Raw genomic sequence first — 16,584 nt, forward strand, 5'->3', positions numbered from 1 at the left:
CGCCACCGACTGACATAGAAACTTTTTCAGAAAACTGTCAGGATTTAGAATTCGTTCCCAGGTCAAAATGGGTTAATGGCATTTCTATCTCTGGGACCCCCACCCCAATACATTATTGTAAAATCAATGTTAATTTAACTCCGAGAGTGTACAAATCAAATCAAATGGACCCGTTTAGGGTCCATTTGGTTCCATTTGTACACTCTCCGAGTTACAGACCCATAAGGGTCCATTCGGTTCCTAACTATCATTTAGCTGGGGACCCCCTGGAACTCCCTCAAGGACCCCTAGGGGTCCCCGGACCCCACTTTGGGAACCACTGGTCTACACGAAACACAATTGGCATAATGAGTATGACTACATTTGTGTTTGTTTTGTTAAAGCGAGCATTTTTACCTCAAATATTTGCTTCTAGAAACATATTTTGAGATGGGTGTTCACGGACATGAAAACACTGATATAGCCGACGTGCCGAAACACGTCAGTTTATTTTTTTATATATATAATTTTTATCCCACGATTTTGCAACCCATTTTTATCACCCAGTGTCAATTATCTAATGTAATCCTGGGCGCTACACTACCCTCTGCCAACCTGGTGGAGGGCAGCGGACTGACCTCATGCTTCCTTCTATGCATGAGGAGTCCAAGCTGCTTCTTTTCAGTTTCCCTGGCCGGACGTGGCGCGTGGAAGGAACACGTTATTCCGACCAGTTCCTTTTCCCCTCCATCAGGCGCCCCGGCTGGCCAGGGGGAGGTAGTTTAGCCCATTTTGGGCGGGAACCCCTTTTGGTGTTAGCATTATGCTTATGCTTTAGCTATTGAAAAATAGCAGATCTACAAGCTCATAGCGCGCCACTCGGTGGCGCGCTACGAGCTTGTAGGTCTGCTATTTTTTCATTTTAGTTTTAGTCGTAGTCTCTTGAATAGTTTTCATTTAGTTTTAGTCACATTTTAGTCACCCGGAATGTTTTAGTGTTAGCCTAGTTTTAGTCGACTAAATGTAATGTGATTTACTAAATCTACAGTTGATTTAGTCGACTAAAATGTATTTTGGAGATTTTACACTTCTACAAGCTCACAACGCGGTGCGTTGTGAGCTTGTAGATCTGCTATTTTCAGCATGCAACCAAGTGTAAAATGACTTATACTGGATCATGTTGAATTATGAACTATGAACTGAACTAGTTCATAAAATAAATGAACTTTCCCAACACTGGTCCTGGCTGTTCAATAATAACACTTACTTGCTGAGACAGTCCTGGCTGTCGGCGGTGTTCCCCAGCCGGTGATGGACCACGGCGCCCACGGCCAGGGGCCCCGCGTCTCCGCACAGGAAGGTCACCTTGCGGCCGTTCAGGTTCCGCAAGGCTCTCTTCACGTAATCTAGCGCCCTCTGCAGGTGGGCGGCGTCTTGGGACACGCGGTGCAGCTGCACGTAGAGCAGTGCAATGCCTGTCGGGCAATTGCAAAGGTAAATTAATCTCGTTCTCTCGGGGGCGCTGATCCAGTTAAGCAGAGCGCGCAAGTACTGCGATCCACCGGCCAATAAGGGGCCACCATACTTGATGTAACTAAGGTGCGTTTGGTGATCGGCTGGGGTATGTATGTATGTATGTATGTATGTATGTATGTATGTATGTATGTATGTATGTATGTATGTATGTCGGGGTAAGAATGGTGGTCCATTATTGGCTGTTGATGGTGAGGTAACTAAGGTACGTTTCAAGGTTGGTATAAGGTCAATAAGGGGTCTAAAGGATTTAGAACAGCAGTTGTAATAGAGATTAGTTAGTAGCAGTACTTGCACGCTCTGCTTGCGCACAAGTAGGCCATGCATCGATAAAAAACGATAAAATTAACACTGTAACGGAGTGTTACGTCATGCCATGCGTGGGGAGAGAGACATTTTGGCCCAGCCGTGTCTCACGGTCGGACAACAAGACCAGAATAGACCTGGGGAGAGACCAGAACAGACCTACCTGTCCAGCCGGTGTAGGTGGAGAAGTCGTGAGGGTCGGCGGTCTTCAGGCCTTCCTCCATCTGCTGCAGGAGGTCTTTTATCTTGTTCTGGACCTTCTTCTGGAAGGCAGCGCTCACCTGGAGGAGAAACCCATAGATATTTAAAAAAGAAAACAGATGCCTCATTGGCCGCTGCAGCTCAGTGAAGTGATGCGTCTCCATCGTAAGGCCGGAAGGCAAGCGGAAGTACGGAAGGCACACTGCATCGCTGCCACTCAAGTGACTATACTGGCCAATCACAGCTCCTCTATTCCGGGACTTATCAATTCAATCTTGCTTTATCATTGGCACGAGGAAACAAACGTTTACATTGCCAAAGCAAGTGCCGCCTTAGTTTCCATTCCATGCCAGCTTGGACAATCAACAATGGACAATAAGCCTATCTCACAGAATTTCCCCGCCCCCCTTAATACGCCCCCTTTCGGGGTTAGTGGTGATAGCGTGACGTCACTCCATAGACGCTACATGTTAACAGAGGTAATTTAAGAAGTCTACAACTTTTGTTTTCTCAAGGTAAGGTTTGTTCCATCTGTTCGAGCTGATTTACCATATTGTTTGCTTCATAATAATATTGGTCTGTCACATTTTTACATTAGAAAATGTACTTAGATTCTCCAGAGAAAGAAACGTGTAAATGCTCATGTTAAAGTCACCACTATTTACCGGAAGTGGGCGTGAAAAACGGGCTGTGAGATAGGCCTATTGTAAACAAAGTGGAAATGCAAATTTGGAACGAGGGGGAGGAATTATACAAAGTAGGGGGTGATACAGATGAGATCACGCTTACAACCCAATCAGATGAGCTGTTCCTGAGAGCAATTTCCATAAAAGCCCCTATTATGATGAGAAGGGCTGCTTGTTCAAAATTGCGTATTTGTGGGGATAGAAAACACATAGGGAAGCGCAAAAAAAAATTAAAGTTTAATTTCATGTTGTAGGACCTTTTGAATACCTCTAAAAATAAAAAATAATGCCATTACCGCAACAAATTAAAGAACAGACAGTTAGGGCTGAAAATATGGATTTATTTTTAATGCCAAATATCTTGATACAATAATGGTTTCACTATATATATATATATATATATATATATATATATATATATATAGTGTATTCCTATTTATTTTGTACCATCTCATCCCACATCCCATTTCTGCCAATGAAAAGACCTAAGCTAGGCTATACGGTCTCTTTTGAAACCAGCCAAAAGCTGGCCATAAACCGAAAGGACTAATATCCATTCACAAAAGGTTATGATCCCAGTGCTTCGTTACTGGGGCCTTATTTCAGGGAATAAATGGCCTCGAATAGTTGATTTATGTTAGCAAGACCCAAGGCTCCATTTGCCCTTTGTGCGGTTTAATAGGCCAGGCTGACGCTGGCTGGGCTCCATAAGCCTCGTGAACGCACCATCATGAACGTGGAGTTAGCTCACATGGTTCACGCTCTGAATCCGTAGGCTACATCTTTTACATACAATTCACTTAAGAATACCGTCTCATACAACCAGTTGTTCTTGGGGATGTCTGATTTATTCTAAACAACAAAGATGTTTTTGTTTAGTTTTTTCCCAATACTGTGATCTCTTATCATCTCCGCTGATACACACATGGAATCACCACCAGCCACCTCACTTTCACCGATGAGATTCACTGGGACAGCCTAACGCATGTGGAGGTTTACAACAACCCCTTGTAATTCTACTCCCCGCTGAACTCCCCTGACCAGCCAGTCCTTCCCACCCGCTAAAGGCCTATTCATATATTGCATTTTATGAATTTTCTAATTGTTAAAGGGATAGTTCCGAATTTTTGAACATAAGCTGTATGAAATACTTTCCATTAATACAGTGGTTGCAACTGTATTAATTGATTGCCCGAGTCCCATGGTGGGAGTTCTGCTCTGGTTTTGGTCAATATTAAGTAGTTCCGTTCATTTTGTGGGGGGCACTGGGGCCACGCAGTAAAAGTAAATGAATTCACAAAACTAACATAATTTGTATTGTTGACCTATTTCTAAAATATTAGCGCAACTTTCGTTCAACTTTGACCCCTCTATCACATGGAACTATTTTTTGGACACAAAAAACATAGTTCCGTGTGATAGACACTATCGGGACGTAACTCGAACGCTGATTTATTTCGGCTCAAGTCCGCTTCAGGCAGCGTGCCTCTGTCGTTTTAACAGATTTTGCCAAACTAGTTCTTAACTTAACCACGGACCACGGATTTTTCTATTGGCATTAAAATGACAAATTAAACATATGAATAGTGCAGGCAGAAGGCACAATCCACTGTTTAATTAGGCTGGCCATAAGCCAGTTAATATGAGAGGCTGCAGTCTGTTCGCACCAAGCGGGCCGAGTGTTCTGGTGACTTGTACCGAGCGTTCCGCGAAAAAAAAGGGGGTCTGTCTAGGTTGCTGAATTGAGCGTGCCGGTTACCGCCTGCAGTAGGTCTTGCAACTATCCATTATATTCTTGTCGATAATTCTATCCATCACCTGTTTATATTTATACATCAACAAATTGAATAGCTTTTTTTATAATTGAATAAATCTATTACTTTGATTTAGCAAAAAATGGGACCCAGTGCCTCCCTGCTTGACACTCAGCATCAAGGGTTGGATTGGGGGTAAGTCCCTGCGACATACTAGCGTCATGTCCAGGGGGTGTACTTGTACATCAAGCTGCCTCACGCTACAGAAACAGGAGATAGGCTCCTGCCCTATGGGCCCCATGGCTACAGAAACAGGAGATAGGCTCCTGCCCTATGGGCCTCATGGCTACAGAAACAGGAGATAGGCTCCTGCCCTATGGGCCTCATGGCTACAGAAACAGGAGATAGGCTCCTGCCCTATGGGCCTCATGGCTACAGAAACAGGAGATAGGCTCCTGCCCTATGGGCCTCATGGCTACAGAAACAGGAGATAGGCTCCTGCCCTATGGGCCCCATGGCTACAGAAACAGGAGATAGGCTCCTGCCCTATGGGCCTCATGGCTACAGAAACAGGAGATAGGCTCCTGCCCTATGGGCCTCATGGCTACAGAAACAGGAGATAGGCTCCTGCCCTATGGGCCCCATGGCTACAGAAACAGGAGATAGGCTCCTGCCCTATGGGCCTCATGGCTACAGAAACAGGAGATAGGCTCCTGCCCTATGGGCCTCATGGCTACAGAAACAGGAGATAGGCTCCTGCCCTATGGGCCCCATGGCTACAGAAACAGGAGATAGGCTCCTGCCCCTATGGGCCCCATGGCTCGGCAAGGCCGCTACTTACTCCCATCATGCACCTGTGCACAGTGTGAAGCTCGACAGCGCCACATGGCTGCTAAAAAACACAGCGACATATGTTATTTCCGTGCTCAGACCCAGGGACACACATAGCTGTCTATAGGAGTGATTGCGGAAAAACACCAAACAATGCATGCAGGGCAGAATAGAGGGTATGCGCATGCATAAAGTGAATGGGAAATAGAGTGGCAAAGTGACAGGCAAAGTAAGCTTAACATTATTTAATGTTGTTTAATGCAATTAGAGATGACTTTTCTGTTCGGATGTACAGTTGGGTGCCACCGATATTGTCCCTTATCATTTGACCCATTTAGGCCTGACCTCAAAATTTAAAAAAATCCTTCTAAATCCTCTGTTTTCTGAAATAAATATTTTCACGATTTTTCAAAAATAGCAGACCTACAAGCTCGTAGCGCGCCACTCGGTGGCGCGCTATGAGCTTGTAGATCTGCTATTTTTCAATAGCTAAATTATAACATAATGTTTAAAACACCAAAAGGGGTTCCCGCCCAAAATGGGTTAACTGTCCTTTTGCGCAGATCACGCAAACCTCAGCAAAAAGAAAAGGACAATATCGATGGCCTCCAACTGTATGGGGTGTCGAGGCCAGAAAGTAGTTTTTAGCCACTCAGTAGGCATTCCTGCATAACTTCCTGGTTTGATGATGATGTCACGCGCATACCCTCTATTAGGACGATACCCACTCATAATCAAAATAAAAAAAAGAGAGCACTTAAGTTCTACAACCACCTAAAAGAAAGCGACCTCGATGCACTCCATAACGAGGCACTCACACACACAGCGAAACTCTAGAGAGATGCCCCCTCAGCCAGCTGGCCCTGGAACTCATTAGAAAACCCATTGGACTAAACCAAATTATAAAACAGCAAAAGGAAAACTACCTGACACATTGGAAAGAAGCAACACAAAAGCAGAGTAAACTAGAATGCTATCTGGCCCTAAACCGAGAATACGCAGTGGCGGAATACCTGAGCACCGTGACCGACCCAAAGCAAAGAAAAATCTTAACTAGGTACAGACTCAGTGAGCAGTCTTGCGATCGAGAAAGGCCTACATAGGCAGACCTGTATCCCGAGAGAAGACAGACTATGCACCCACTGCACACAAAATGAAGTGGAAACTGGAAACCGAGCTACACTTCCTAACCATCTGTCCATTGTACCAAGACATCAGAGACACGGAGATTTTGAAAACATGACCAATGACAAAAAACTCCCATATCTACAAGTACAACAATGTGCAAACACAGCAGCAAGATTCGTGAGTTGCTGTGATAGGAGAAGGATATCAAATGGAACACAACCACCCTAAAGACTAATCATTGTGTGTATTCCTGCACTATACCTGCATCCAGTGATCTTGGTACATAGAAATTGATCCATTTAAGATTCTGACTTTCAAATGTACATACTTTTTGTTTTGATTGTATTGCTGTATTGTTGTATTGTGCTTTCTGCTTTGGCAATGTAAACGTATGTTTTCACATGCCAATAAAGCCCTTGGAATTGAATTGAATTGAATTGAATTGAATTGAATTGAATTGAATTGAATTGAATTGAATTGATTGCACCACTAAAAAATCAGCTTCAAGAGAAGAAGAACAGGGGAGCAGACTGGCGTCTGTTCTGTTTTGGATTGTGACCAGAGGCACGCGCTATAGCTGCCTCACTCAGTGCTGCAGGATCACAGAGGGAGGAGAGAGGCTGGCACACAGAACAGAACCATGGATACACACACAGGCAGACAAAGAGAGAAAGAAAGCCAATCCAACACAACACAAAAACAAACAAACAAACCTAATGTTCTCAAGCCTTAACAATAGAATATTCATAAAGTGGCAAAACACTTTCAGCTGTCACTGTTAAGCACTTCAGCTGTCACTGTTCTCCCTTTGTGTTGATTTGCTGCAAACGTGAAGTTTCTGAAATGCCTTTGTCTCGGCTCCTGTGTCGTTGTCGGGTGGTATGATCGGCTCAATTGGATAAAAATGGACAGCCAATCGTAAAACTGGCTGGCACGTTCTAGCAGTTTGCAGAGTGTCCACGTCCAATGGGAACCCAGCCTTGTAGTTTGAGAACTATGCCATGATGCAACGCTAAAAGACTATGGTAACTAACTAACTTGGATACTTAATGAACACACAAAACTGAAAATAAGCAGAGGATGTTGTCCCCCCCAAAAAAGAAAAGTACACAGCCTTCTAATAGTCTTTCTAATTGAATTCAATGTGTTAATGAAATTGGGGGGGAACTATGGCGTCATTGGTTCCGGAAAGAGGCATATATTTGTTGAACGTCAGATTTATTGGGACCGGGTTTCAAAAAGTGAGCGTATTCGCCGGTCACCCAAAGCGCTGGTTCTGTGTGGAGGAAACGGCAATACGATTTAAAACTTGTGCGGAAGTGTTCGAGTTTGGAAGCGCTCGTTGGAAATCACTCAATCGCCCTGCGTACCACCACCCGTTTAGAAATTGCACATAATGCACGAGGTCATTAGATAAAAATGATGCGGAGGTAAAAACCTAACACGCACGTAACTTGGTGGGAGATGTTGTGCACCTCTCCACATACTCTGCATGGTTATAACCGGTTCTCAACGAAGGGACCCCCTGGGTCCTTGAGGGGGTTCCCAGCATAAAAAAAACACACTGTAACCCAATGTTATACACTTATATGCTTAAACATTTTTATTTGATCATTTGATTTTTTTTTTAAATTGGTGGTCCTTGACAAGAAAGGGTTTGAGAAGTGAAATCCTTTAAACATGTAAATACATGTAAATTTAAACATGTAAAGCTACCACCTTCAAACACATCTTAAATCTGAGGGTTTTTTTGTATGCCATTTAAAGTCTTGAGGAACAAATGCTGCTATTTGTGCCAAAGTGACTGTAAAAGAATTTAAAATAAAACGAAAAAGAAAAGCTTGTATACGGGGGTATTGTATAATGACACAATGTGACATAGCTCTGTTTACAAAATGCTGTACCCCCTCCAACAGACTGTATCCCCATTTTCAACTTTATATTTTGACACTTGTATGTTTTCAAATTCTCATGCCAATAAAACTCCTTTGAATTGAATTGAATTGAATTGAATTGAATTGAAAACCACTGGGGATTTGTCTGGCGACGTGAGGTTAATTGGGGATAGACAGTGGACTTGACTGTATATGGATGTGAGCTCTATTCACAAAATGCTGTACCCCCTCCTCCAACTGTACAATATATTGTACTATATATACACTTTACTTTCCCCATTTTCAACGTTTTTATTATTGACACTTGCTTTGGCTGGCAATGTAAACAGTAAACGCCCTACCAACAGGAACGCCCTACCAACAGAAACGCCCTACCAACAGTCATTAAGACATGCGAATCCCTTGACTCCTTCAAAACCGCTCTCAAAGGGCACCTACGGACGGCTGCAATTCGAAACTGGCCCCTGTAAAATCGGAATCCCTCAAACATGGACGCAAGGACAACACAAGAGACGGTCGCGGCCACACAGCCAACTCAAGGTACGGCCACTGAGCCGACTTGGGGACCCAACGCAAGGACTACACAAGAGACGGTCACGGCCACACAGCCAACTCAAGGTACGGCCACGGAGCCGACTTGGGGACCCAACACAAGGACAACACAAGAGATGGTCACGGCCACACAGCCAACTCAAGGTACGGCCACGGAGCCGACTTGGGGACCCAACGCAGCTCCTCCAAGGAAAACAAACAAATTAACGGAGCTGAACGTGAATCCCCCCCACCGCCCACCCCCTTTTTCCCTCACTGTATATGTTTCTTTTCCCTTTTTACCTCCTTTATGATGAATTCCTGTTCTGTCCTTTGTCTATATAGAAGTGTCTATTTGTACGTCTCTAAATGTTTTTGATGAATTGAACATTGTGGACCCTATTGGAAACAAGTGTAATGCTTAATTGGGTCGTCCACTCACAGTTAACAGCCTTTGTATTGAGTTTGTGCTTGAAATGTACTGTAATTCTGCAAACTGTACATTTTTCAATCAATCAATCAAAACGTGTGTGTTTTCTCATGACATTTGCCAATAATAAAAGGTCCTTGTTTGAATTGAGAAGAGAAAACTACTGCATGGGGATTTATTTGTCGTGTCTGGTGACACAAGGAGGTTAACTGGGGATAGACAATGAAGACAGTAGTCTGTATGTAAACATATAGCAGCATGCTAGCTTAGTTCAGTGGTTCCCAAAGTGGGGTCCGGGGACCCCCAGGGGTCCTTGAGGGAGTTCCAGGGGGTCCCCAGCTAAATGATAGTTTGGAACCAAATGGACCCTATATGGGTCTGTAACTCTGATTGTACAAATGGAACCAAATGGAATTGAACATGGTGGACCCTGTTGTAAACAAGTGTAATGCTTAATTGGGTCGTCCACTCATATCACAGTTAACAGCCTTTGTATTGAGTTTGTGCTTGAAATGTACTGTAATTCTGCAAACTGTTAATACAATTTTCAATCAATCAAAAAAACCCTTATGGGTCTGTAACTCAGCGTTAACTTAACTTTGATTTTACAATATAAATTGGGGGTCCCAGAGATAGAAATGCCATTAAATGGGGGTCCGTCCGTAGACTAATACATGTCAAACTGAGGGGTCATTGAAATTAAACGGGTTGAGAAATCACTGCTAGAGCCGTAAAAATCTTCTCTTATGGAGGTCCCTGTGAAATCTTTTCAAATGGGGGTCCGCGGGGCTAATGAGTGTCATTTTGGGGGTCCTTGACATGAAGAAAAAAAGGAGACTTGACTGTATGTAAACATAGCCGCATGCTAGCTTAGTTAGCACTACCATAAACAAACACGCATGGTGAATGTTGTGGTTTTTACAACTCTCTTCCTCACCTTCCCGTTGGCGTCAAGAGGCTCATGGATGCTGCTGCAGTCCTCCTCTTCTCCCTCATCGTCGGCGGCGGAGGAGGAGGGGGAGATGTGTCCCTGGTGGTCGTAGTCCGAATAGGGGTTTAGGAAGGAGCGCTCCTCCATGTCTGCCTCGGCGCCAGAGACCAGCTTCAGCTTCTTGGACATGTTGTCTCCCATGGCGACGGACCGGACGGCGACCCGGCAGGGACACACTGCACGGGAGCGAATTATTTGTCACTCTGTCATTAAATGTTTCTATGAATTGAGTAGCCTACAATATTTAAGTTACTGTAGCCTTACTTGCCTGTGCACTTGCCTGTGCACCCCCCCCCCACACACACACACACACACACACACACACACACACACACACACACACACACACACACACACACACAAACTAAAATAAAGTACTCATTCAATCAGATTAATATTCATTTATACTTTACTAGTAATAATACGGTAATAATATCTCAAATTTATATAGCGCTTTTATGAGTAGCTATATACCCAAATCAAATAATTATGCTTTACGTGAGGGGCATGACTGAGAAAACATAGAGTTAGTTAATGTAATAATTAAGGTAGAAAGACAGGAGATTGTATAAATGTTGGAAGTGGAAACACCTGTGGAGAAACTTCAGCCAATGAATGTCACCTTGAACATATAATACTCACCTCACAGACCTGGCGCAATTTAAGACAAGTTATTGTAGGCTATACAGTGCTATTAATTATTATTATTATTATTATTATTATTATTATTATTATTCAAATAGAAACAGGTTTTACATTATTGCCTTTTCTAGGTGGGTTCAGGTTGTGCTGTGCACATTAAGTAAAAAAAAAGATATATTAAAACAGACAGGCAACAAAAATGTGAATTAATATTGCACAGTGTATATAGCTAAATTGCTGCTAAACCTGCAATCTAGAGTGCATGGATCATTGTTTATGTGCAACTGCAATTAAGCTATACCTCCAAAAATAAATAAACGGTTATAGTACATCACAGAATGCTTAGCAGACTTACCAATAATACTGCAATAAAGCCACTGACGGATGCTGCCTTCATAGACCTTGTGCAATCCAGCGGTGCTATATTATGGTCGACTCGATGCAGCTGCAGCTCTGTGGGACTGGCATGCAGTCTCAACAGCATCCCCACTCAGCACTCACCCTCACCCAGTCAGTCCTGTGGGCATTATGATGTCCAGACAGACGTGTCTAATTCACGTCGGCTTTACGTGTCATCCACGAAACGCACAGCAGCAGCATTGTATGATCACTCACTCTGCATGCTGCTGCCTGTATGTATTCTAAATAATCCCCCAGTCTCTCTCTCTCTCTCTCTCTCTCTCTCTCTCTCTCTCTCTCTCTCTCTCTCTCTCTCTCTCTCTATCCCCTCAGGCACAGGGACGATCATTCAGGAATCCTCCCATCTCGCTACGGTCTGTCTGTGTCAGAGGCAGAGCTCAGAGGATGTCCCCGACTCCCCCCGCATGCAACCCAGCCAGCCAGCCCAGCCCCCCTACAGCCTCTCCAGACTCCGGTCCACCACTATGCAGACCCCCTGCACACACCCCACCACCAAGGCAGCAGAGAGTGGACCGACAAGCTGTTTTTGAGGGGCGCCGCCGCTAGCCCCTCCTTCATATGTCCCGTCCTGCAGCTTTGAGGGTTGGTGCACACACAACACAAACATCGTGTTTACACAAAAGTTGAATGCCATTGACAATGAACACAAACACAAACATTGAAGACATTAGAGGACGCAAATTATGATTGGCCGGAATGAGATGATGTATGATGATGTATAAGAGCGCCCCTCACTTCACAAGGGTGTGATTTGTGTTAATATGCTCATGTTTGACCGAATTCGTGTCTACTGTGGGCTAGTATGACTCCAGGAGGGAGCAGATGGTGTGTGTGTGTGTGTGTGTGTGTGTGTGTGTGTGTGTGTGTGTGTGTGTGTGTGTGTGCGTGCGTGCGTGCGTGCGTGCGTGCGTGCGTTGAGGATTATAGGCAATACAGCCAAATCCCAAATTCAAGCTGAATTAATTATAATGCACTATAGTCTAGGCAAGAGAGTTGAGCCAGAAGGCAAAGCTCTCTGTCCACGAGCAATCTTCCTTCCTACTCTCACCTATGGCCATGAAGTGTGGGTCATGATGACCGAAAGAATAAGGTCGCGAATACAAGCGGTCCGAAATGAGTTTGCTTCGACGGGTGGCTGGCATCTCCCTTAGAGATAGGGTGAGAAGTTCAGTCACACGACGAGAGACACTCAGAGTAGAGTCGCTGCTTCTTCGCCTGGAAAGGAGCCAGCTTAGGTGGTTCGGGCATCTGGTTAGGATGCCTCTCGGGCGTCTCCCTATAGGGAGGTCCTCGGGGCACGTCCCACTGGGAGGAGACCCCGGGGCAGACCAAGGCGCAGTTAGAGGAAATACATCGACTCACTGGCCTTGGAACGTCTCGGGATCCCCCAGGAGGAAGTCACTAATGTTGCTCTGGAGAGGGAAGTCTGGAGCACTCTGGTGGAGCTGTTGCCCCCGCGACCCGACTACGGATAAGCGGTTGAAGATGGATGGATAGTATAGGCTTTTAACATAATGAATATTATGTAATGTTCAGTTTGTGTTGGATTGATTGATTGATTGATTGATTGATTGATTGATTGATTGATTGATTGACTGATTGATTGAATAAAACTAAGAGCAACTTGCCCAAATGTGCTGACATCATCACATTTTGGCAAGTTGCTATGGCCAAATTTAGCCCAATGACTGTTTTTATGCAAAACTAATGCTTGGAATGGATTCAGCATCATGAAAACCCCAGTCAGTCAGAAATGGCCAGGATTATTTGTTTATTTTTAAAACACAGTTCTTATGAGGTGATCTGAAATCCCCCAATGGGGATAATCATACAAATAAAAAAGTACACAAATCCGTGGATTTAGCGCCCTATACAGAGATATTGACTTCGGTGCTTTTTGCTTTGCGGTTAAACGTTCCTCATGTAGTGATCATGATAGTCAATGTGGGGGTGACCGGGTTCTCTGTTAGGCTTCCTATTAGTCCGGAATCAGCTCTTTGGTCTTGTCGACGTTGATAGCCAGGTTGTTCTGACACCATTTAGTTTTAGTATTAAGGGTCCTTTAGTATTAAAAACCAGCTGGAGCTTGGCCATGCATGCAGTCATGAATTTACAATTTTCTTTTTCTTTTGTATTTTGTTTTCCTCTACATTTTTAATCCCACGATTTTTGTAACCCATTTTTTCACCTGGTGCTAATTGCCTATTCTGTAATCCTGGCCGCTATAGAGTGTCGCAGTCCCGCCTCCTACCCTGGACCAGGAAATGAAACCCAATGCATTTTCCTCATAGACATTTCTTAAAGTATTTATTTAAAGACGGTTACGCCGCGGACAAAGCCAACTCGAGTCGTGACAACTCATGACAACACAAACAATATTTTGGACCAAACAAATAATTACAAAGAAGAAAAACAACAAAAAAAGTGTTGTAACCTGCCGTTTTTTTCTTCTTTCTAATTATTTTTGTTTGGTCCAAAATATTGTTTGTGTTGTCATGAGTTGTCACGACTCGAGTTGTCTTTGTCCGCGGCGTAACCGTCTTTAAATAAATACTTTAAGAAATGTCTATGAGGAAAATGCATTGGGTTTCATTTCCTGGTCCAGGGTAGGAGGCGGGACTGCGACGCTCTATACTCTCCCTCTGCCAACCTGGGGAGAGCCCTGAACTGCCAAATATATATTTTCAATTGAATGGCTGGAAAATGGAAATTAAGAGTTTACATAGTACACATAGTACATCAACTTCCCTTAATGATTTATATCTGGTTTCAGTATTTATTGACACGGGAAGCGAGAACATGCCCCCCCCCATCGCACACATCAGCGTCCCCGGCGTGGATCGTATACGCGGGACCTCCTAGCCGTCGCTACCAACTGCACCCCCACGTCCCCCGGATTCACACAGTTCAGAGACATCTCTTAGATCTGCAGACATCTCATTAACATTTTGTGGAACAGCCCTGAAGCATCAATGGGCAGAAATGTAGGTTAAAGTATTACATTTGGCCCAAGGACCTACGAATACTTAACGTCTGTCACATCAACTAAAGACATATAATAGTGTGTGTGTGTGTGTGTGTGCGTGCGTGCGTGCGTGCGTGCGTGCGTGCGTGCGTGCGTGTGTGCGCGCGCGTGGGCGCGTGCTCATCATTGCAGTTAAAAAGATAGAGATAGGAGAGCATACAGTGCATAATTATGACTAATCTGCATCATGATACAATATGAGTGCATAGTAAATAAATCATGAATGTACGTGTATAAATATAAAAGGGGAGTCGCTATTAAAAAAATCACACCCGTGTGAACTGAGTGGTGTAAGGTCTTCTTATATAGACTGATCAGCTGTGGTCTGATGTAATGTCTGACGTAATGAAATCACACCCGTGTGAACTGGGTGACCATAGCAACCGTGCTCATTTTTTGAGCACAGACAGACAGACAGACAGACAGACAGACTAACAAAGCCAGTTGTAGGAGTGGTTTACACCACTCAAAAATCACACCTGTGTGAAGTGAGGGGCGCTAATATATTAAAGTCTAACTCATGTTGATTAGGTGATGTAATGGTGAAAACCAACGGTGCCATTAACAATAAAGAGACAATATGACGTAATGAGGCATATTATGACGTACATTTTCCGTTCATTCTCAATGGCGTTTACAAAACAAACATTGAACTGAAGACAAACTTCAAACCTGAGGGGCTATAGCGCCCCTCAAAAACACTAATTCAGTTCAATCTGTGCAGTGTCACCGGACTTAGCTCTTTCAAGCTTCTACTGATCCCAATGCTCTGGTAACGGCAGCGGATTGAACAAACTATATGGCTGGAGTGGTGGATGTCCCTGATGATACTTTCAGTGGATTGAACAGACTATATCAGAGGTTCCCAACCACTGGTACCACTCCCAGCAAGCCAAATGACGTCATGATGACGTTATGATGACGTCCTCCAGTGACTCCGGTGACGTTCAGGACTAGGCCAGATCACAGCCCATATGGGGATGATCTTTACGTCATTTCCAGGACGTCTTCACCAGTTTAAATAATATAGCTTATTCTGGGCCAGATCTGACTTAAGTTGATCTGGCCTCGATCGGACACTCTCTGATTCATCCAGGGACGTCCGTCTTAGTGGATACAATTTAAGTTGGTTGAAATCAGGTGATATTCTGGGCCAGATCTGACTAGTCTTGGTTTCACTTGATCTGGCCACAATCGAGACGTCACTAATTTGTCGAGGTCCTGACCGTGCTTGCTGGGCTAGTACCACTGGTGGTACACAGAGGAATCGCCCAAAAAAGGAGAAATAAAGACAAAAGTGGAATAAAATATTTATATTAGTTCTTCTTCTGACCAAGCAATTGGTTGAAATGGGCTATCCAGCCGTGAGCATGATGAACACCTAGCCGTTAATAGAAGATTTGAGGACGGATGAATCAGCACAACTGATTATATTCCTATAATGTGATTCATCCGTCCTCAAATCCTCTATTAACGGCTAGGTGTGCTGTCATGCTCATTTCAGCACGGCTGGATAGCCCATTTCAACCAATTGCTTGGTCAGAAGAAGAACTAATATAATCATCAGTTGTGCTGATTAGTGATTAGACAGAGTTTTGTCAGAGCAGCAGCATTATTGGCCTATAGGAATGGATCAAAAAGGGCAGGTTTACACTCCCATATTTTAATATCAGTTATTACTGGAGAGCCAAATATTTTCTGAGGTGGTACTTTATAAAAAGGTTGGGAACCAATGGGCTATATGGCTGGGGTGGTGAATGTCCCTGATGATACTTTCAGCCTTAGCCACCCAACGTCTCTCGTGTATTTCCTGGAGGGGGGAGGGGGGGAGGAAGCTCCCCTCCCACGACGCGCTGCGCTGTTCGTATACCATGCACTCTCTGCAGACAGTGCTCTGTGGGGGACCCTCACTGGGGGAGGGTTGGGGGGGACCCTTCCCCCATTCATTATCTTCACTAAAGGATATTAACCTCACTGAGAGAACAGTTTAAATTTAGAGCCCCGATCTTTAAGGGGTTGTTGTTGTCGTCGTTGTTGCAGTGGCAGCTGCAAAGGGCAGCCCAATTAGAGCGATGCATTGATCCCATGTAGGAGGAGGTGGGAGGAGGAGTGACATGGACATGATGGATCAATGAGCCACTCTCTGGTGCTCTCAGCTCTACATGCTCCTCCAGCCGGCTACATTTGTCCAGTGGTGTAAAACAACTAGGTGCATTTACTCAAGTACTGTGC

The 16,584-nt window shown here is 44.2% G+C and overlaps 1 protein-coding gene across 2 annotated transcripts in view; it reads right to left on the bottom strand.

The window, feature by feature from the left end:
• lancl2 (LanC lantibiotic synthetase component C-like 2 (bacterial)) overlaps positions 1–10,406 on the bottom strand; it is a gene marked incomplete at its 5' end in the record, with an annotated part of 48,534 nt that extends 38,128 nt beyond the window's left edge. For both annotated transcript variants that reach the window (XR_013788510.1, XM_079489956.1), the window contains 3 exons: positions 1,247–1,454; positions 1,982–2,099; positions 10,212–10,406. Coding sequence is in view for 1 of the 2 variants with exons in the window: in XM_079489956.1 (XP_079346082.1) it covers positions 1,247–1,454; positions 1,982–2,099; positions 10,212–10,406 (521 nt within the window). The remainder of the gene's footprint in view (positions 1–1,246; positions 1,455–1,981; positions 2,100–10,211) is intronic.
• Positions 10,407–16,584: the final 6,178 nt, after the last annotated feature.

This window comes from Electrona antarctica (genome assembly GCF_951216825.1).
Source record: "Electrona antarctica genome assembly, chromosome: 20".
Lineage (NCBI taxonomy): Eukaryota > Metazoa > Chordata > Actinopteri > Myctophiformes > Myctophidae > Electrona > Electrona antarctica.